This window comes from Halictus rubicundus, chromosome 3 (assembly GCF_050948215.1).
Source record: "Halictus rubicundus isolate RS-2024b chromosome 3, iyHalRubi1_principal, whole genome shotgun sequence".
Taxonomy (NCBI): Eukaryota; Metazoa; Arthropoda; class Insecta; order Hymenoptera; family Halictidae; genus Halictus; species Halictus rubicundus.
Window position 1 is genome coordinate 9,699,514 of NC_135151.1, and position 17,060 is coordinate 9,716,573.

The 17,060-nt window shown below is 36.1% G+C and overlaps 1 protein-coding gene across 1 annotated transcript in view; it reads right to left on the reverse strand.

Annotated features, from left to right (window-relative positions):
• The window catches only part of Iav (transient receptor potential cation channel subfamily V iav), a 54,814-nt gene that overhangs the window by 22,527 nt on the left and 15,227 nt on the right, over positions 1-17,060 (reverse strand). The window contains exons 4-5 of the mRNA XM_076785274.1: positions 11,612-11,848; positions 10,046-10,197 (exon numbers count right to left, since the gene is read on the reverse strand). Of these exons, the coding sequence (XP_076641389.1) occupies positions 10,046-10,197; positions 11,612-11,848 (389 nt within the window). The remainder of the gene's footprint in view (positions 1-10,045; positions 10,198-11,611; positions 11,849-17,060) is intronic.

Here is a 17,060-nt window from a genome sequence, read left to right on the forward strand (position 1 = left end):
ATATTTTTTTATAGGCAACATAAAGATTTTTAGAGGGACCATAGAAATCGATAGCTGGGTGCCAGGTGTTTGGGTGACGTTAACAATACAAACAACTATATTTGATTATTAATAGTTGCTGCTCTCTGCAAATTCGAAGGCATTACCTTCCAACCCGGAGGACGTAAAATGTTATTTATGAAATATAAAATATTATGGCATCTAGTAAACTAAACTGTACGCAACGCACGTACCGGATACTATGAACCATACTACAGACCAGTCCGACAGCGACTGATTTCCTACGGATATTTCTTGTTTTCCTCAGTGAGACGGCTCTTACAAAAGATATTATCCCCGTGTTTACATCTCTCGTCGCAGTTCTAACATACTTTCACAGCATAAAGCCCTGTCTTTTTTTTTATGGTTTCCGAAGGAAAAATATCTGCTCTATCACATGGTGTTGTTAAATTTTTCCGCAGACGTTCAAACCAAATTGAAAACTGTCCGACAAAGTTTGCGCATTGTAAATGTCCTGCGCTCTGTGGACATTTTGTAAACATTTTTTAAACAGGTTCAAGTATTTATAAAAAGGAAGTACAAGTATACTGTTGTATCTGAAAGAGTCTACAGAATCGTTCCAGATAAGGCACATTCGCGTATCCTCCACGAGTCAAGTACAATAAATTTTTAAACTTCAAAGTTTCATCTTTGAGAATTTCTAAAACCGAGGTCGATAAAGGATAACTATTTTATTCTGTGAATTATCGTGATGTTAGAGATCGATTCACAATCACGTCTAATCTAACGTAGACTTAACTTTACCACAGGAAACCAGAAATATTTAACTTTTTTTAATGTAATTCTGTATATTTTGGCGAGAAAATGCCAAAAATCCAAGGTTCAATCCTAGGAGATCACTAGTTCGAAAGTTATACGTGTGTAAAGATGTGCGATTTTTAAAGTTTTTGACACGTAAGAGCGCCACCATGTTGGTATGTAGTGACCGCTAAATACCGTGCACGAGTTGATGGATTTTATAATGGAAGATCAGCAACTATTAGGGCGTAGTTCCACCATTCGTAAAGATGTTCAAAATCGAACATCTTTACACACGTATAACTTTTGATCTAGTGATCTCCTAAAATTGATACTTGGATTTTCGACATTTCCTCGCCAAAATCAACAGGTTTACAAAAAAAAAGTTAAAAACTTCTGGTTTCCTGAGGAAAAGTTTAACCCTAGCGTAATCTACTTACAGAATACAGAAAATAATATTAGACAACGATCACAATATTCAATGAAACAGAACCTGGTTGAGTATCATCAAGTAATGTATCATTTGTGCGACGGAAAGTGTGAGAAACGAAAGAAATTCGCTAACAAAGGAACAGAATTTTCGAAACACAGTTACAGAAAATATGTTGTCTTGTGTAATTGACCACAAAACGTCAATGAGAAGAGTACAATCGCTCCATTACCACAAATATCGTGTTGCCTATAGATCGTTGCTCAAAGCACTTATTTTCGAAGAATTAGTTAACTCCTGATCGAAATTGCCTCTCAATAAAAGTTAAATTCGATTTGAATCGTGTGACGTCCGCGAATGAGCATAATTAATATGTTAATTAAAATCACTTCGCGCCATCTATCGCGCGGAACGTTGACATTCACGCGTATGAAACGATTTACTCTTGATTATGCTAGTTGCTCACGTTAGGCGCGAGTTTTGCAGATCGGATTGACGAATAGCGCAACGGAAGTATAGTTTATACTAACATGAGTACTAGGGCACAATAAAGTGGAAGAATTATTTCAATTATTATTATTAAGAAGAGGAGAAGTAGAATTAAGAAGAAAGTGTATAATTTTTGACGGGCGATAGCGAACACGAATGGCGAGTTAATCTTCAGTTAGAAGGCTAATTATTTACAGATTTACATTATTTGCATAATGCTCAGTTATGCGACTCGAGCTATTGTCTTGTATTTAAAATTGTATTTAAGATTATCTGGTAATAAAGCTGTATTTACCGTGAGACTATAACAAATAAAGTAGCTAAGTTGTGTAAATTTTCGGTCAGATTTCTCGTCAGTTTAATGAAAAATCATTTTATGAACCAAAGCAGATGGCACGCCGTATATGCGCATTCAATTAACGTGAACATAAAGGCGCCGCGGACGTTCGATTCAATTTTGTATTAATACCGATATACATGAAGTTTTAATTAATTTCCCATTTAATTGTATTTGACAGGCTGTAAATTGAGCGATATTGCCATATGTCCAAATCGCTGAATAGTGATCACATTTAGGATTTACGTCCCTAGGAACGAGCCCCGAGAAACGGTATAGCTTTACCAATTACTGAACGAAGTTGATGCCAAACCAGATACAGTTTACAAATCTGAATTAGCTTCTCGAATAGTAGACATTCGGTTCATACCTGACTCGGCTACCTCTAAAGATTATATCTCGTTAGGCTTGCGAATCTAAACTATGCAGGTTAGCATCTCGAAGACGGATGCACCACAATTACGACCGCCTCGTGCATCTTCAATTTGGAATCGCATGAATGATGTTTTTATTGGATGCTGAGTGCTCGTTAACTAATTCTCGAACATTCAAAAATACATTTATTGCTTATGCATTTATTTTATAATTTTCACAATGGTTCGCATAAACCTGGTCCTTTGATGAAAAAAATATTACTACAATGCTGAGTATTGTAAATTTTTTAATTGTTAAGTGAAAGGCAATGTAACACGATCATTTAAAACTATTATCAAATGTATTGTGCATAACTGTGAAGAAGGAACAATAGGAAAAACAAATTGTAAGAAGTCAATTGTAAGATGTGGAAACACCATGAAAATTAATTTTTTCTTTTAATAATTTCAATGAGTCTAAATTAGCTTAACGATGCACCTAAATTCTTCTAATTACAATTTGTGTTTGCTCTACTCGTTGTTGTCTTGAATGCATAAAATCCGTAGACTAGTTATAATGAATTGTTTAGTATAAAGGCTCGTAAAAATTAACCGAGTCGACGAAGTTTAATCAATTCGTCAGCAGCATAAGTTCTTTCGCAAACAATACTGTACAGTGTAAAAGTTACGAAACATAATACTCCGATGCATACATATTAATTTAAAGTTTATTCCTTTAATTGAATTTCCAGAGCATTAGGTGCATATTAACTCCGTTTACATTAAACTTTGAATTTTAAATTAAATTCCGAGCTGAAATTGCTTCAATTTTGTACTTATTCTTTCCTCTCGAATTGGTATTTAGTAGTTAATTACTCTGGCCGAGTAATTACTGCGTGATTCTTTCTACAAGTTTTGCGATCGACAGGCGAAGACGAATTCATAAAAGAGCGCAGGAAATCAATCATGCGTGCATATATCTGGCAATAATTCAATAATCCATATTATTAAGCCTTTGAAATCGCGGATTCTGCGCGTCACGGGTTCATTTCTTATTTTAAGAATACAGTGTATTGTTTTTGACGTATTAACACGTTGACTGACACACGAGTAAATAAAAAAGTGCCCATGAATACAAAAGTCACACAAATTCCGAACAACCTAATCCATAGTATCCGAATGAGAAGAGTTCTGATATTTAAGTTAAAATATCTCCTAAACGAATCATTTTTCCTACATTAACACTTATTTATGGAGAATAAAAATGTACAAGCAATATCTAAGAAACTTAGCGCGAGTGACGTTAACACGTATAGGGAAAAGTTGTTGATGACCTTGACAACATATTTCAAGGTCATTAAAATCGTTGACAAGGACCAACTTCTATGTAATTGCCAAAAATCTAATAACACCAGTACGTGCATCTCTTGAAACCATTTTTAATCTCCATCGACAGATTTCTCGCTGCGACTAATAATGACGTAAATCAAGGTGGTAATATCTGGTGAGACACCCCGTATATAAGGATAAATCGAATCGTAGATGTTGCGCAGAACGGACCGTTTAAAAACGGCGGGTATCGATCTTCAATTAGATTTTGCGAGAAATTAATTTCAGCCGTAACGATGGCTTATTGCCAAGTCAACGGCAGCGGTTATGGCGGACAAGAAATCTGGTACCGAGTGTTCGAAAGCCTTTGAGGAATTACGGCCCTATACGCGTGCTTAAGCGAGAAGCAGTAGACAAAAGGGTGTCTTGATGGACAGTAATTACCCGGAGGAATGCAGACGCTTTTACATTATATTGCCGCGCTAAAGAAAATACATTTTCGACGCCGTACGCTCAGGATAATACCGCGATTCCTTTGAACCTGCGAGGTAATAACATCCAGTGTATACGATCAATAGGTATATTTTTCGGTGTTGGCCTGGCTTATATTTTCCGTGTAGATCCTGATTCATTATAAACTCGTTAACGCTAGGTTTTCGGGGCCCGTCAAAATGACGGATTCTATGTAGTATTTTTCATGCACGACTATTGAAACATCTAATGAGTACAGTTGCATCCACGAGGAATTGTTTAACAAATTTATTTCTTTGGGTATATACTATTTAAAAAATGGCGAATAGTTTTGATACATCAATTCTTGCTATGTTTACAAAACAATGCGAAATACTCACTTTTAATGCTCCGTAAACCTAGTGTTAAACAAACGCAACTCTTTTTCTAAATAAACGTTGTTCTGTCAATAAATTTCAAGTTCCTTGATTGTATTCTGGTAAAAATAGAACTTTTTGGTTCTTCGTTTGAAATTGAAAATACTAGGAAGATTGAAACAATTTAAAGATGTCAATATATTATTTTCAATTCAAAATTCCCAAACAAGGAAATTTCTATGTTTTCTGTTCGTTGCAATAAATGAAGAAAATTTATATTTTGCATACAGATCCCCACAGTCTATTGACGAATATAGTGTAATTTAATAAGTAATTATCGGTGTAATAGACAATGCCGAGCTTGGCTTGAAGAAAGGGTTAAAAACTACTAAATTGTTTTGTATTGAAATTTACATTATTTCGCAGTGCACTGTATAGGAAGCATTGCACGCTTGGTTGTTGAACAGGCAACTAGTGCTTGACGGATTAACTTCAAACTGAATGCAAATACTATTTGCAACGGCCGCTCACAAAGAGTTTAATCAATTTTAAATTTTGTTCGTGATATATTGTGACGGTAGGCAATTAATGCTTTACAAAAGGGAATTTATAGCCGATTACTTTTATACCGAAAAATTGGAGAATTATAATTGTTCGGTGGAATTAATAAATCACAAAAAATATATAAATTAAATACTAAAGTAGGTCGCAAATGAAAACGATAATGAGTCTGACGAAGTAGATTGCTTTTTATAGTTCTCAATACTGCACGGCTACATGTAATTGCAATTAGGGAGTTAATAACGCGAATGTATTGAATAAACTCATATTGTAAATGGTCTTTCTGACATCAATCGATATGCAATTATATTCCCATTATTTATCATAGTTGACTACATAAAAATATCTTTAATAAATAATAAATAATAAAATAAATAAAAAGCTCTTTAATAAATTCACATGTTTTCCAATTAACAACGACCAAAAGAGAAACAAAGCTGATTAAATAGATTCACAAATATTAAATTCTCTGTTAAATCGAATTCTAAATTCACTAAAATCATTCATTGATTTAAATGAATAAAACCTCATAATGAAACGTAATGAATTTCCACTAGTTTAATTACACGATTTTATGCCAGGAAACTTTAAATTAAATACGAAATTAAACTTCGAAAAATGCAATTCAATTTTTTCTTATGAAATTCAATCTTCGGGAGGGGGGGGGGGAGCGGCCTCGTGTTTTACGAGTTCTATTAAAAACATTCTGATTACTAATTGAAATGGAACATACGCGCAATAAAGCGCAAGTCCTGCCGAATCCGTACCGAGTTTGCTCAAGCAAATGTGTTTACAGTTCAATTCACTCCGGAGACCTGTCAGAAACCAAAAAATTACAGTTGATAAGGTAATTAACGAAAAAGCTCGCGCGCATATCCGAGTGGCTGAAACGCCGGCGGTTTTATCATTTCCTCCGCATTCAATTTTGAATGCCAATAAAAGTGGTGGCGGCTGTGAAAGGGGGATATAATCATCTAAAGTAACTGGCTAAATAAGTTACGAAATGAAGGGGTTGGGAAACGCGAATTCATTCCGCGCGAGAGACGAAGAAAATTCAGGGAATACCACCGGCGACAACGCGTTGCGTCCTCTTTGAGCTCTCGAAAACAAAATGTGTTCCTCAAAGCGACGTTAAGGGGCCAAGTGAAAGAGCAGTTGGTCACGTTACCTTAAAAATTGTGGAAACGGTTCGAGGAGAAGTCGTCGGCCGGTCGCAGAAACGGCGAGGAGAGGAGAGAACTGAAAGTTCTGCAGTAATACCTGCAGAAAAGTGGCTGTGAAAAGGACGCGGCCGCCGAGAAAAACGATTGCCAAGAGAGGCGTACATGATAATGCGAAATAGCCGGCATTATCTCGGCGTAAATCACGTAAAAAGAGGTTTGAAATCTGGAGGTTCCATCTTCTCTCTCTCCCCCGATTATAAATGTCTTTCTTCTTGTTGCTCCATTCGCCGCCGAATTTCGAACGTTCCGCGCAAAATTATAGGATAGGTAGGCAATTTCTACCTCGACTTTCATTAACATAAACAATGTAGATCACCTGCCCGGCGATTAGACGCGGCGAGAGCCTCTTCGATGCACGCAACCTCTTTCGATGTTTGCGCTACGTTGCTTTCTTGCTCGTTAAATCACGCTTTCACCGAACATTGTCAAATTTTAAACAGTCGTACTGCATTGCCTGCACCACACATCATATAAACAATATCTCGGTAACTATTGGTTTTTTACCCCATGTACTCCTATAGCTTTTTAGCCAGTGTTCAAACTCAAGATTATAATTTACACGTTACGATAAAAAAAGCTCAAGATGGACTTATATCTCGATGAAAAAGCAAAACAGAAAAGAATTACTTATCACGTGGTAAGGTACTGTTAAGACCATACAATTTTTTGCTTCAACCATTTTTTCATATACCAAATAGTTTACAAGTAAGGTTGTTTAAAACGTTTGTTAAAGAAGATCCCACTTTCCATTTTTATAGAGAATGCTTTTTAATATTGACTACTATGTTCTACAAATAGAGAATGTTTTTATATTCTACAAGTTCTACCGAACCTGAAACTTTTACTTTCTCTTTATCCGTTCTCGTCGGAGCTTACAACGTGAGAACATTTTTCAAAGAAGTTACACGGTCCATGTTTTAAATAGAACCTATTAAAAAGTTCCATAATTCTTTTGATCCCTGGTCTGTAGAATTTTATTGCTACGCCTACACAGTATGTTCCAAGAACGAGTGCTAAAGTTTTGGTAAGGGCCTAGCCGAATAAGATGGTCAAAACTGCCCTTAGACGTTTTTCAATAATTAATGAACCATTCGAAAGCTGACCAAGAAAAACCCCTCTGAGCCAAATTTCAACCCCCTATCTTGCTCGTGGGGGTAGTTACAGGGTAAATTAGATTTTGAGCTTTTCCGTGCATTTTCCGCACTCTGATGATTCCCAAAATTCTGAAAAAAATGTGACATATTTTGGACCCTAAAGCGGATTTTTGAGAATTTTTTCAGATTTTTTGGATGCAAACTGTGGTCGTAAAAAATGAAAAACCTCAAAAAAATCGGAAAAATGCAGGTTTCTCAAAAATATGAAAACATGCTATTGAGCTGTTTAGTGCCCCAATAAAGTACCATAACAGGCAGTGTCCTCAATTTTTTTTAGATTTTTTCTTGTGGGCACTTTTTGTCCAGACAAGAAAAACCGAATTTTTTCGACGTTTCTGCTATTAGGAGGAAAGTTACACTTGTTGATTTTATCGCAAGTATATATTAAGGCATTTTTAACGTTATTACATTGAAACAAGTAAGTGTTTGACCTCAGAAATATGTTTTAAGAGAAAAATAAATTATATTTCGTGCGATATATACCAGAATGTTCGCAACGTTTACAACATCGCCGGTTGGCCGAGCAGTCAAGGTGTCGGACTACGGAGCGTAAACGCTGGGTTCGAATCCCGTCGAGGGTAAAGTTTTTTTTTCCATACATCATCTTTATTTTTTCAATTTCTTATATAGTTTATTCATGTGATTTTAACAATATTTTTTTAATGTTTTAAAAATATTTAAGAAACATTTTTGAATAAAATATATGTAAATATAGTTTTAGAGTATCTATCACTTCCTCGATTCTCTAATTGTATATGATCTTCATTACGGTCCTCTCTAACATTCTTAATATTAAAATTCATTAATCTGGTTTCTAAGCCTTGCGTCTTCATAAATTAGGGAGGAAATGAGAAGAATTCTAAATAAATAACACGCAGCAAAGTATTGGTTTTTGTCCAATTGAAAGAAAAGGGCTACATACTACCACTATTTTTAAAGTGAGGTATCAGGTACAAATAAGCCTTAGCCATTCCTCTTTATTGTAACGTACATGAGGATGTATTTCCGTTTATAGTTACTTGATTGAAAACCATCATGAAGAGGGGAGACTTTTGTATTGTCGACAGAGGTTTTCGAGATGTTACATCTCATTTAACAGGTCTTGGATTCAGAGTTCTCATGCCTGCTTTAAAAGGTAATCGTTCTCAACTTTCGACGAAAGTGTCGAATTATTCCCGAAAAGTCACGAAAATTCATAGGGTTGTAGAGGCAATGTATAGTATACAAGGTCAAAAGTACCAGCTTCTACACAAACAAGTAGACAACGAAACCTTTCCAAAAATTGGACATAATTGGAACTGCAAAACGACTCCTTTTCAAACAGTATCCTCGGTAGATACTCTGGATTTTCCGGAAATGACAGAAGTAGATTTAAAAATTCTTTTCACGGAATCTTACCAATTTTCGCAAGCAATTTCTATATCTGGCGGAAATCGTGGACGAACACAATAATATAAATATTAATTTATTGCCTAATCCAAGAAAATAATATCATTAAATTCGAAGTCAAATCGGAGTAATATAAATAAAAGTTAGTTAAAAATGTTACCTCAATATTTTTTAAAAACATTTAAAAAATATTGTTAAAATCACATGAATAAACTATATAAGAAATTGAAAAAATAAAGATGATGTATGGAAAAAAAAACTTTACCCTCGACGGGATTCGAACCCAGCGTTTACGCTCCGTAGTCCGACACCTTGACTGCTCGGCCAACCGGCGATGTTGTAAACGTTGCGAACATTCTGGTATATATCGCACGAAATATAATTTATTTTTCTCTTAAAACATATTTCTGAGGTCAAACACTTACTTGTTTCAATGTAATAACGTTAAAAATGCCTTAATATATACTTGCGATAAAATCAACAAGTGTAACTTTCCTCCTAATAGCAGAAACGTCGAAAAAATTCGGTTTTTCTTGTCTGGACAAAAAGTGCCCACAAGAAAAAATCTAAAAAAAATTGAGGACACTGCCTGTTATGGTACTTTATTGGGGCACTAAACAGCTCAATAGCATGTTTTCATATTTTTGAGAAACCTGCATTTTTCCGATTTTTTTGAGGTTTTTCATTTTTTACGACCACAGTTTGCATCCAAAAAATCTGAAGAAATTCTCAAAAATCCGCTTTAGGGTCCAAAATATGTCACATTTTTTTCAGAATTTTGGGAATCATCAGAGTGCGGAAAATGCACGGAAAAGCTCAAAATCTAATTTACCCTGTAACTACCCCCACGAGCAAGATAGGGGGTTGAAATTTGGCTCAGAGGGGTTTTTCTTGGTCAGCTTTCGAATGGTTCATTAATTATTGAAAAACGTCTAAGGGCAGTTTTGACCATCTTATTCGGCTAGGCCCTTTATGCTGCATGTTATTTTTTTTTTTCATCAACTTAAAAATATGTCACTTACATTTTATTTGATTCTGTACGTTTGCATTGTAGAAATTGATTTGAATTTTAGAAAGTTTGAGTTTCTACGATGCCCTTCTTTTCGACATCTTTGCGTAAACTCTGAAAGGATATAATTGCAAAATGTTTCTTACCCAGCAAAGAACATGAGGAGGAACCATGAACCGGGTACAGCAACTACGAGTATGGCATCTTCTAAATCTCTGTTGCCAGCAAGACGATACGGAATGCACGCGAGTATGAGCAGATTACTGATAACGAATATCAGCTTGGCTGGTTCGTGACTCTGAAAAATAGATATTTCAAAATATCAGAATATATTCTTCCGAGGTTTACGGTCTATCGAAATAACCTTGTTATTTAATAATAAGTGTGTTTAATTTAATGTTAATGTTCTACGAAAGACGCCTTTGTGTAAATTAATCACACGTATTTAAAGTAAAGATCGTAGTCATTGAATTTTCTTGTTAAAAATCAATTAAATGAAATAGAACAATGTTCAGCACTGCGTAAGAAAATTACGTCTGAATTGTTGACCGAGTAACAATGAATTATATATTCCCGCTGTTTTAAGAGCGTTTAACGTACACCCTGATTTATGAATTATTTTCCCGCAACTGGCTAATTAATTCCCGAGCAAACAGAATAAAAACAATGCAAACTGTACGATCGAGAATCTTACGGTTATTCCGAATGGGCTCAAAATTACGATCACCTTCGTTCCTTTAATCAAATTTGTAATAATAGACTTCATTTCAGAGTAATTCAAAACGAAATTCTAACATAGATTTACCATTTACATATTCATCAAATATTCATCAAAATTGTTGTTGACGTTATTCAGTCATTCAAACAAATAATATTACTTATTAAATAACATTATTTATTAAAAACAAATATATCTTTTCCGCTCTTTTAATATCTGAATTAACTGAATAATCATGAGACGGCAGAAACTGATTAAGCAAAGAATTACTCTGATGAATGAGCTTATTGATCAATTATTAGATATTACTCTGGCGAATAAGCCGCACGAAGAAAAATTTCTCAGCTCGCAAAAATTGATAAATACAAATAATGTCTACGGATTCGAAAAATAATTCTGACATGTGTTCCATCAAGATACAATCAGTAATCAAACTATTTAGAGTCACGGTATGGAAAATATTATTTCCAATGTGACCGATAATATCACAATGTTGCCTATAAGATGGTAAAATATATTCTGTTTAGCGAGGGTTACATTTAAAAATTTATTGATTCAATGCAAATGCGTAAAATGCAAGTGGCTCTAGTGATATAATTTATACTCTAATAAGTGCTAAAGTCAGTACTAAGCGACCCGAAAGCAGCGGGAAAATATTTGAATTTCAAGTGGTTTCGTGATTGATCGAAGGAAAGGGGCGCCGAACGAATTTTCAACGCTTAATGATCGGCGCACGGTGGCTCATTAAGAACACGTTATTTTCATGCGAGGATACCCCGGGCACCTCCGTTTCTACTCGCGATCGTTCGCCGTAGTTCGCCGGCTAATAGTTTGCTCAACATCTTGCGCTACGATTAGAAATTACTCCCTTGGACGTAGTCGGAGATCGAGTGCCGTGAGCCACGAAACAGCGGTGTGTTTCGCGATCGCAACTTTCACGAATAGATCCGCGAGTAACACGGGACGCGGGTGGAAACAGGATCCCCAGGCATACCAACTGTTTCAGGAACGACAGCAGGCCGATGTTGATGACTTCACCGCCTAGCTGCACCAGAATATAGCTCAGCACGCCTAGGATCGTGACGCACTCCGATATTGTACGAACAGCTTCCGTTATTTCTTCCGGCCATTTCAGGACAATGGTGGCCCCATTGTTGGGCCTCAGGTACACCGCCAGCGACAATGAAACCAGGTGAAATATCAAGATGATCAGTCTCTTCAGGAACTGCAACTTTTACGGGAAAACAAGTAGCGTTAACTCTAGATCTACCGTGCACTATATGGGCTGTCCCAGAAATCTGATTCCCGAGGTCATTTGAAATAACTTTTTCCTTTGCGAAAATGTTCTCCGCGGCTTTGTTCAGGAGATATCAACGAAAAACACGGACCAATCAGAGCGCGGCTACAGCGGACGGATTCCAGCTCGGCCAATCCCGACGCAACGCTCAGCGGGGCCTGTCGACAAACCGGAATCCGTCCACTGTTACCGCGCCCTGATTGGTCCACGTTTTTCGCGAATAACTCCTCAACGAAGTCACGGAGAACATTTTCGCAAAGGAAAAAGTTACTTCAAATGACTTTAGGAATCGTCTTTTTCAAAGAAATACATTTTTGGAACACCCTGTGTAAGAGACTGGTTTGCCTTTTCACGCTCGGACCAATTTCATAACTTCATAATTGATGATTAGACTGCAAGATCTTTATGCAAATCCCAATGTCCATGGCTTATTTTGTATAAACCAAAATGAGGAACTCAAAATAGACTCGGGCTGCGCCGTCGAAGGGTTCAAAATAGCAAGACCGCATTTACCGAGACATTGCTTGATCTTTTTTCATAGAATACACCCGAATAAATAAATTTTTCCAATTAGTGATAACAAAAACAAAGGGTTAAAGCAATAAGCAAATTAATTTGAGAACGTATCGGTACCAGTTTATTGAAATTATTAAAAGAAAAAGGAAATTACTGTTTGGCTCCCGTTTATTATAACAAAAGCTAACAATTTTTATTTCGTGTAAAAATTCACAGTCAGGCGACAACACTAAATTGTTAGTGTACAGTATCTGGCATATTGTTCACTTGAATCGCATTACGTGATAATATATTTTTATTATTTATTGTGTGCAACGTGTAGCGAGAAATATAGTACCATAGTTGAACTACAAATTGAAAACATCGGGTAGGACTGACGTAACTTTTGTATCGAATCATATTTTAAAAACATTACTAGGAAACTCCTATTTTAGTTTTTAATCTAAAGAGAGAAATCTTTTAACAGGACATACAATAGAAGAAGGGAAGTTTGTACATAAAAGCTTGCATTCCTTTCAAAAGTATTTCTCTGTACTTGTTTCTTCGCTTTCCGGCTCGCTTCCTCGTTTTTTCAAAAAGTTTTTATCAGTATTTATATATATATATATTTTTTTTCTTTGTTCTTCTTATTCTACTTGCATTTTCCACTTGTTGTTGAGGAATCTGCCAAATCATGAATGCGAAAATGTTTTTGCACAACCTGCTGGGAAAATTTGAAAGTCAGATCTTCCCATGGCGTTTATCCGTCGAGTATAGTAGGAAAAGAAAATGTAAATTGAAAATTTCGCCATTTAATCTGGTTTAATTTTTATTAAGAATTCTATAATGGCTCTGAAACTGTAATACATGCAATAAATTGCATGACCTGACTTTTGCTCTCCGGTTTAATCTCCGTCTCTTTCTTTCTGCGAGGATGAAGTCTTATTCCTGCATGTCAAAACGGTTGCTATTGTGCTACACGCTTACGTATGTACGTAACTATCTCTACTGACCTATAACCCGCGGACATGTCTCATAACTGTAATTCCTCAGTAAATCCGATTGCACTTGCGAGAGAAAACCTTTCACAAATTTTGATTGCGATGCTCCTTATAAACGAAAATTCCACAAGAATTTCAGTTGAGGCGGCCATAATTACGGGACCGTAATTTTCATCCAATTATTAGGTCCCTCATAGTTTACGAGCTCTACCAATATTAATCTATTATTCTGCGATATTGGAGAGAATTAATAATTCTGCGATGTTGGAGAGTACACTTATACCACTTCATCAAATTAATTCATCAGCCATTGGAAACGAGCAGCTTTTAAAAATTGAGCTATTCAATTCTATCAATAAAACAAACGTGCGAATGACAATAAAAAATGCTGCTATTTAGTAATTACTATGCAATTAAATTTCCAGACAGTGTCTCCACAATACTTTAATTTTAGTTTAATGGCAACTTCCGTAGTACTAAGTCCTCCCACTTACATGAAAATCTACGAACAAGAATAATGGATAGACCTACCATTGTAATTGATCCTATGGAAAATATTAATCACAATTTTAGAACGTTCGAAAGACCTAACTTTAAGATCTCCCTGCGAAGCACCAACTTCCAGGTTATTAGGAAGTCCGGGTTAGACCGTAAAACTTTCGAGTCATAATTAAATATGAAATGGACATTTGGACGCGCTAGGACACTTCGTTCGTCGAGGGTATATAAAAGCGTGAAACTCTATCATAACAAAGTTACATGCAACTTGCAACTAATGGATTGGACAATTCATCTTGTTTACAGTAACATAATGTTGATATCGAATGCAGCGTTATCATGTATTTGGAAAGTTTGCAAAGTTTCGTCAAATAATAAAATACATAAAAACGAATGAAATAAATGAAATGTGTATGACACATATTTAACTGTGTCTGTGACATTTCGATCTGTTAACCGAGGATGAATTTTTTAACTCGTCAGTCACATTTCGTAATTTTTTATTTAACAAATTTTTATTCAACGATTGATATTTCATTGCTATTAAAAATGGCGTTTCAAGAATGCCATTGTTATAAAAAATGTACGAGCGTGAATTAACGCGTTGATTGCCACGTCGGTCATACATGAGTAACATAATTCTTCATGTACCCGTCAAAATTAATTATTGTCGTAAAATATTTACGTAAATCGAATTTCAGTGAAATTGGTAGGATCTATAAGAATTAAAGGTGTAAACGCTCTGTTAAACTTTCACTCTGCAATTTCAGTGTTAATTAAGTCTTCACGCTTTGATTTTATGGAATTTTTTCGGGACAATGCAAATGGACTTTCATCGAACAACAGAAATAAGTTAAAAGAATTGGCAAAGAATTTCCTTTGAACGAAACAATTAAATGTTTAAAGAAAATGGTGTTCAATTGAAAATACCATGTGACCGAATATCTTCGTGGAAAAGTGTCCGAAATAAATATCTTACGTATATCGGATCCTGCTCTAGATTGAATTGTTTTAATGATGCGGTACCATCAAATCGATATCGTGTTTAGTTACACGAAAACCGAACTAATCCCAGTGTTCAGCATCACACCGTAATTGGTCATTTGACGCTTATATGCGGTTTCAACGTGGCTGTGATTAATATTATGAATGGTATATGTCACGGATACTAGCCTGTCATAATGTATCCAGTTTACTTGACTACACATACACAAGACCTCCAATCTGCTCTGTTATTACACGTACACATTCCGACGAAAATTATTCGTAAACAGAAAAATATACTCCGTGCAACAGTATTGGAAACCATGTTTCAATAAACTTTTTTCCCAAGTCTCATTCAAAAACTGAAATCACATAATTTTTATATTTGTATTATTTTTTTATCAACGAAAAATGGGCTTGCACCACTTTTAAAATCAACTGTCCAGTTCACAAGTACTATTCGAAAACCAAATTACTCACGACATCGAACGTGTTTAATTAAAATCTATGTACATTGAGAAACATATTTATTATATTACTACTTTTCTTTTGTATTGCGTTCAAAAGAGATTCGAATTGATATGGTCCGGTCACGTGACGCGTTTCGATCATGTGACACAATGTCGCGTGACTAATCCGGTACTGGCAGTAAGGGGGTAACTTTTTCCCCTCAATTCGAGTCAATTCCCCTGATCTGGCGACACCGCAAATAAAATCCGCCCAATCAATAGATCATTAACGGCCAAAACGTATCGTTATCGACTTCAAATCCCGCGCGTTATTCTGTCCTGTTGATTCGCATAAAAGACTATTGGATGCGTTGCCACACTCGACACGAGCACGCGCTCCATCGACGGCCGTCGGTCTGAGATCATTCATAGATTATTTATCAATACACGGTCGTTCGCGTCACTGTGGAACGGACCCAAAATAAATTGCACGTTTATCCAACGTCACTGGAGATCCCTGCCATCGCCATTCGAACGCTCGAGTGTAGTCCGCGATAACAATCGGTGGCAGTCACTCCGCGTCCACTCGACGTCACGCAATAATCATCGGAATAATTTGAAATGCACGCACACCGATGAACAACCACTACGAACGTTTTTCGTCCGCCCTTCTTATTCATTTGCTTGCGCACTCGAACGGGGACGGCTGACATCTGCCAATTCGCGTCGCACGTGCACATCACGATTCGGCCTGCGCAATAAAAACATTAAGATGACCCGCGTTTATCAAAATAAACGATCAGACGCGTATATGCGAGATGTTCGATTTCCATGCTATCGTAAAGGTGAATTCACGCTTCCTTGTTTTAGGTGTACGAAGGATGAAAACCGGGGTATTTATACCTCTTCAGTGATCCAATTCGATTCATTGGTTCCCAAAGCGGAAAAGATGTTTTCGAACTCTGCTGGCACAAATATTTACCAGGTGTGATAAAAAAGAAACTCGCAGTGAAACTGCGATTCGACATGTGCCCAAAAATGGAAAGAAGCCAGACTACATTAGAAAAGCTGTTAGTTTAATATATTGTATTATATGCAATATAAGGTTAAACTTTCACTCAGGCGACCAAAAATGTTCAACTTTTCTGAATGTAATATTATACAATTCGACGAAAAAAATGATAGGACTTTAAATTCTAGTGAGCGGAATCCAAGTTTCAGTACGCAGAGTTCACTGGTTCAAAAGTTATGCGTGTTTAAAGTTGAACTGTCGGCGGTTAACAGCATTCGTCGTTAAGATTTACGCGTCAGACATTAGCATAACTTGTAAAAATTAGAATATATGGAAATACGTAAAAATTAGGATACGTGGAAACCGAATAATGGTAATTCCTGAAGACTAGCTTCACTCGGTGCACAGAATTATGGCCTCGTTACTTCAGACTAACTTCATACTAATGCGACGCACTTCCGTTAGCTCTTTTGTCATTCGTGATAATTGCTGAACAATTTTCTTTCCTCAACCTGTTTAACACTACCGAGCCCGTCAAAATGGCGTATCTCTGCTCCTTTATTCCACAATTATTGAGATTGTAAAGATGTTTTTGTGAACACTTACTGGACAAATTAATTTTTTTTTAACAAGATGCGCAGTGTCTCGATAAAGGTCTTATCATTTTTAAAAGACAATACAAATTAGCCGCTTTTAGTGCTACCACT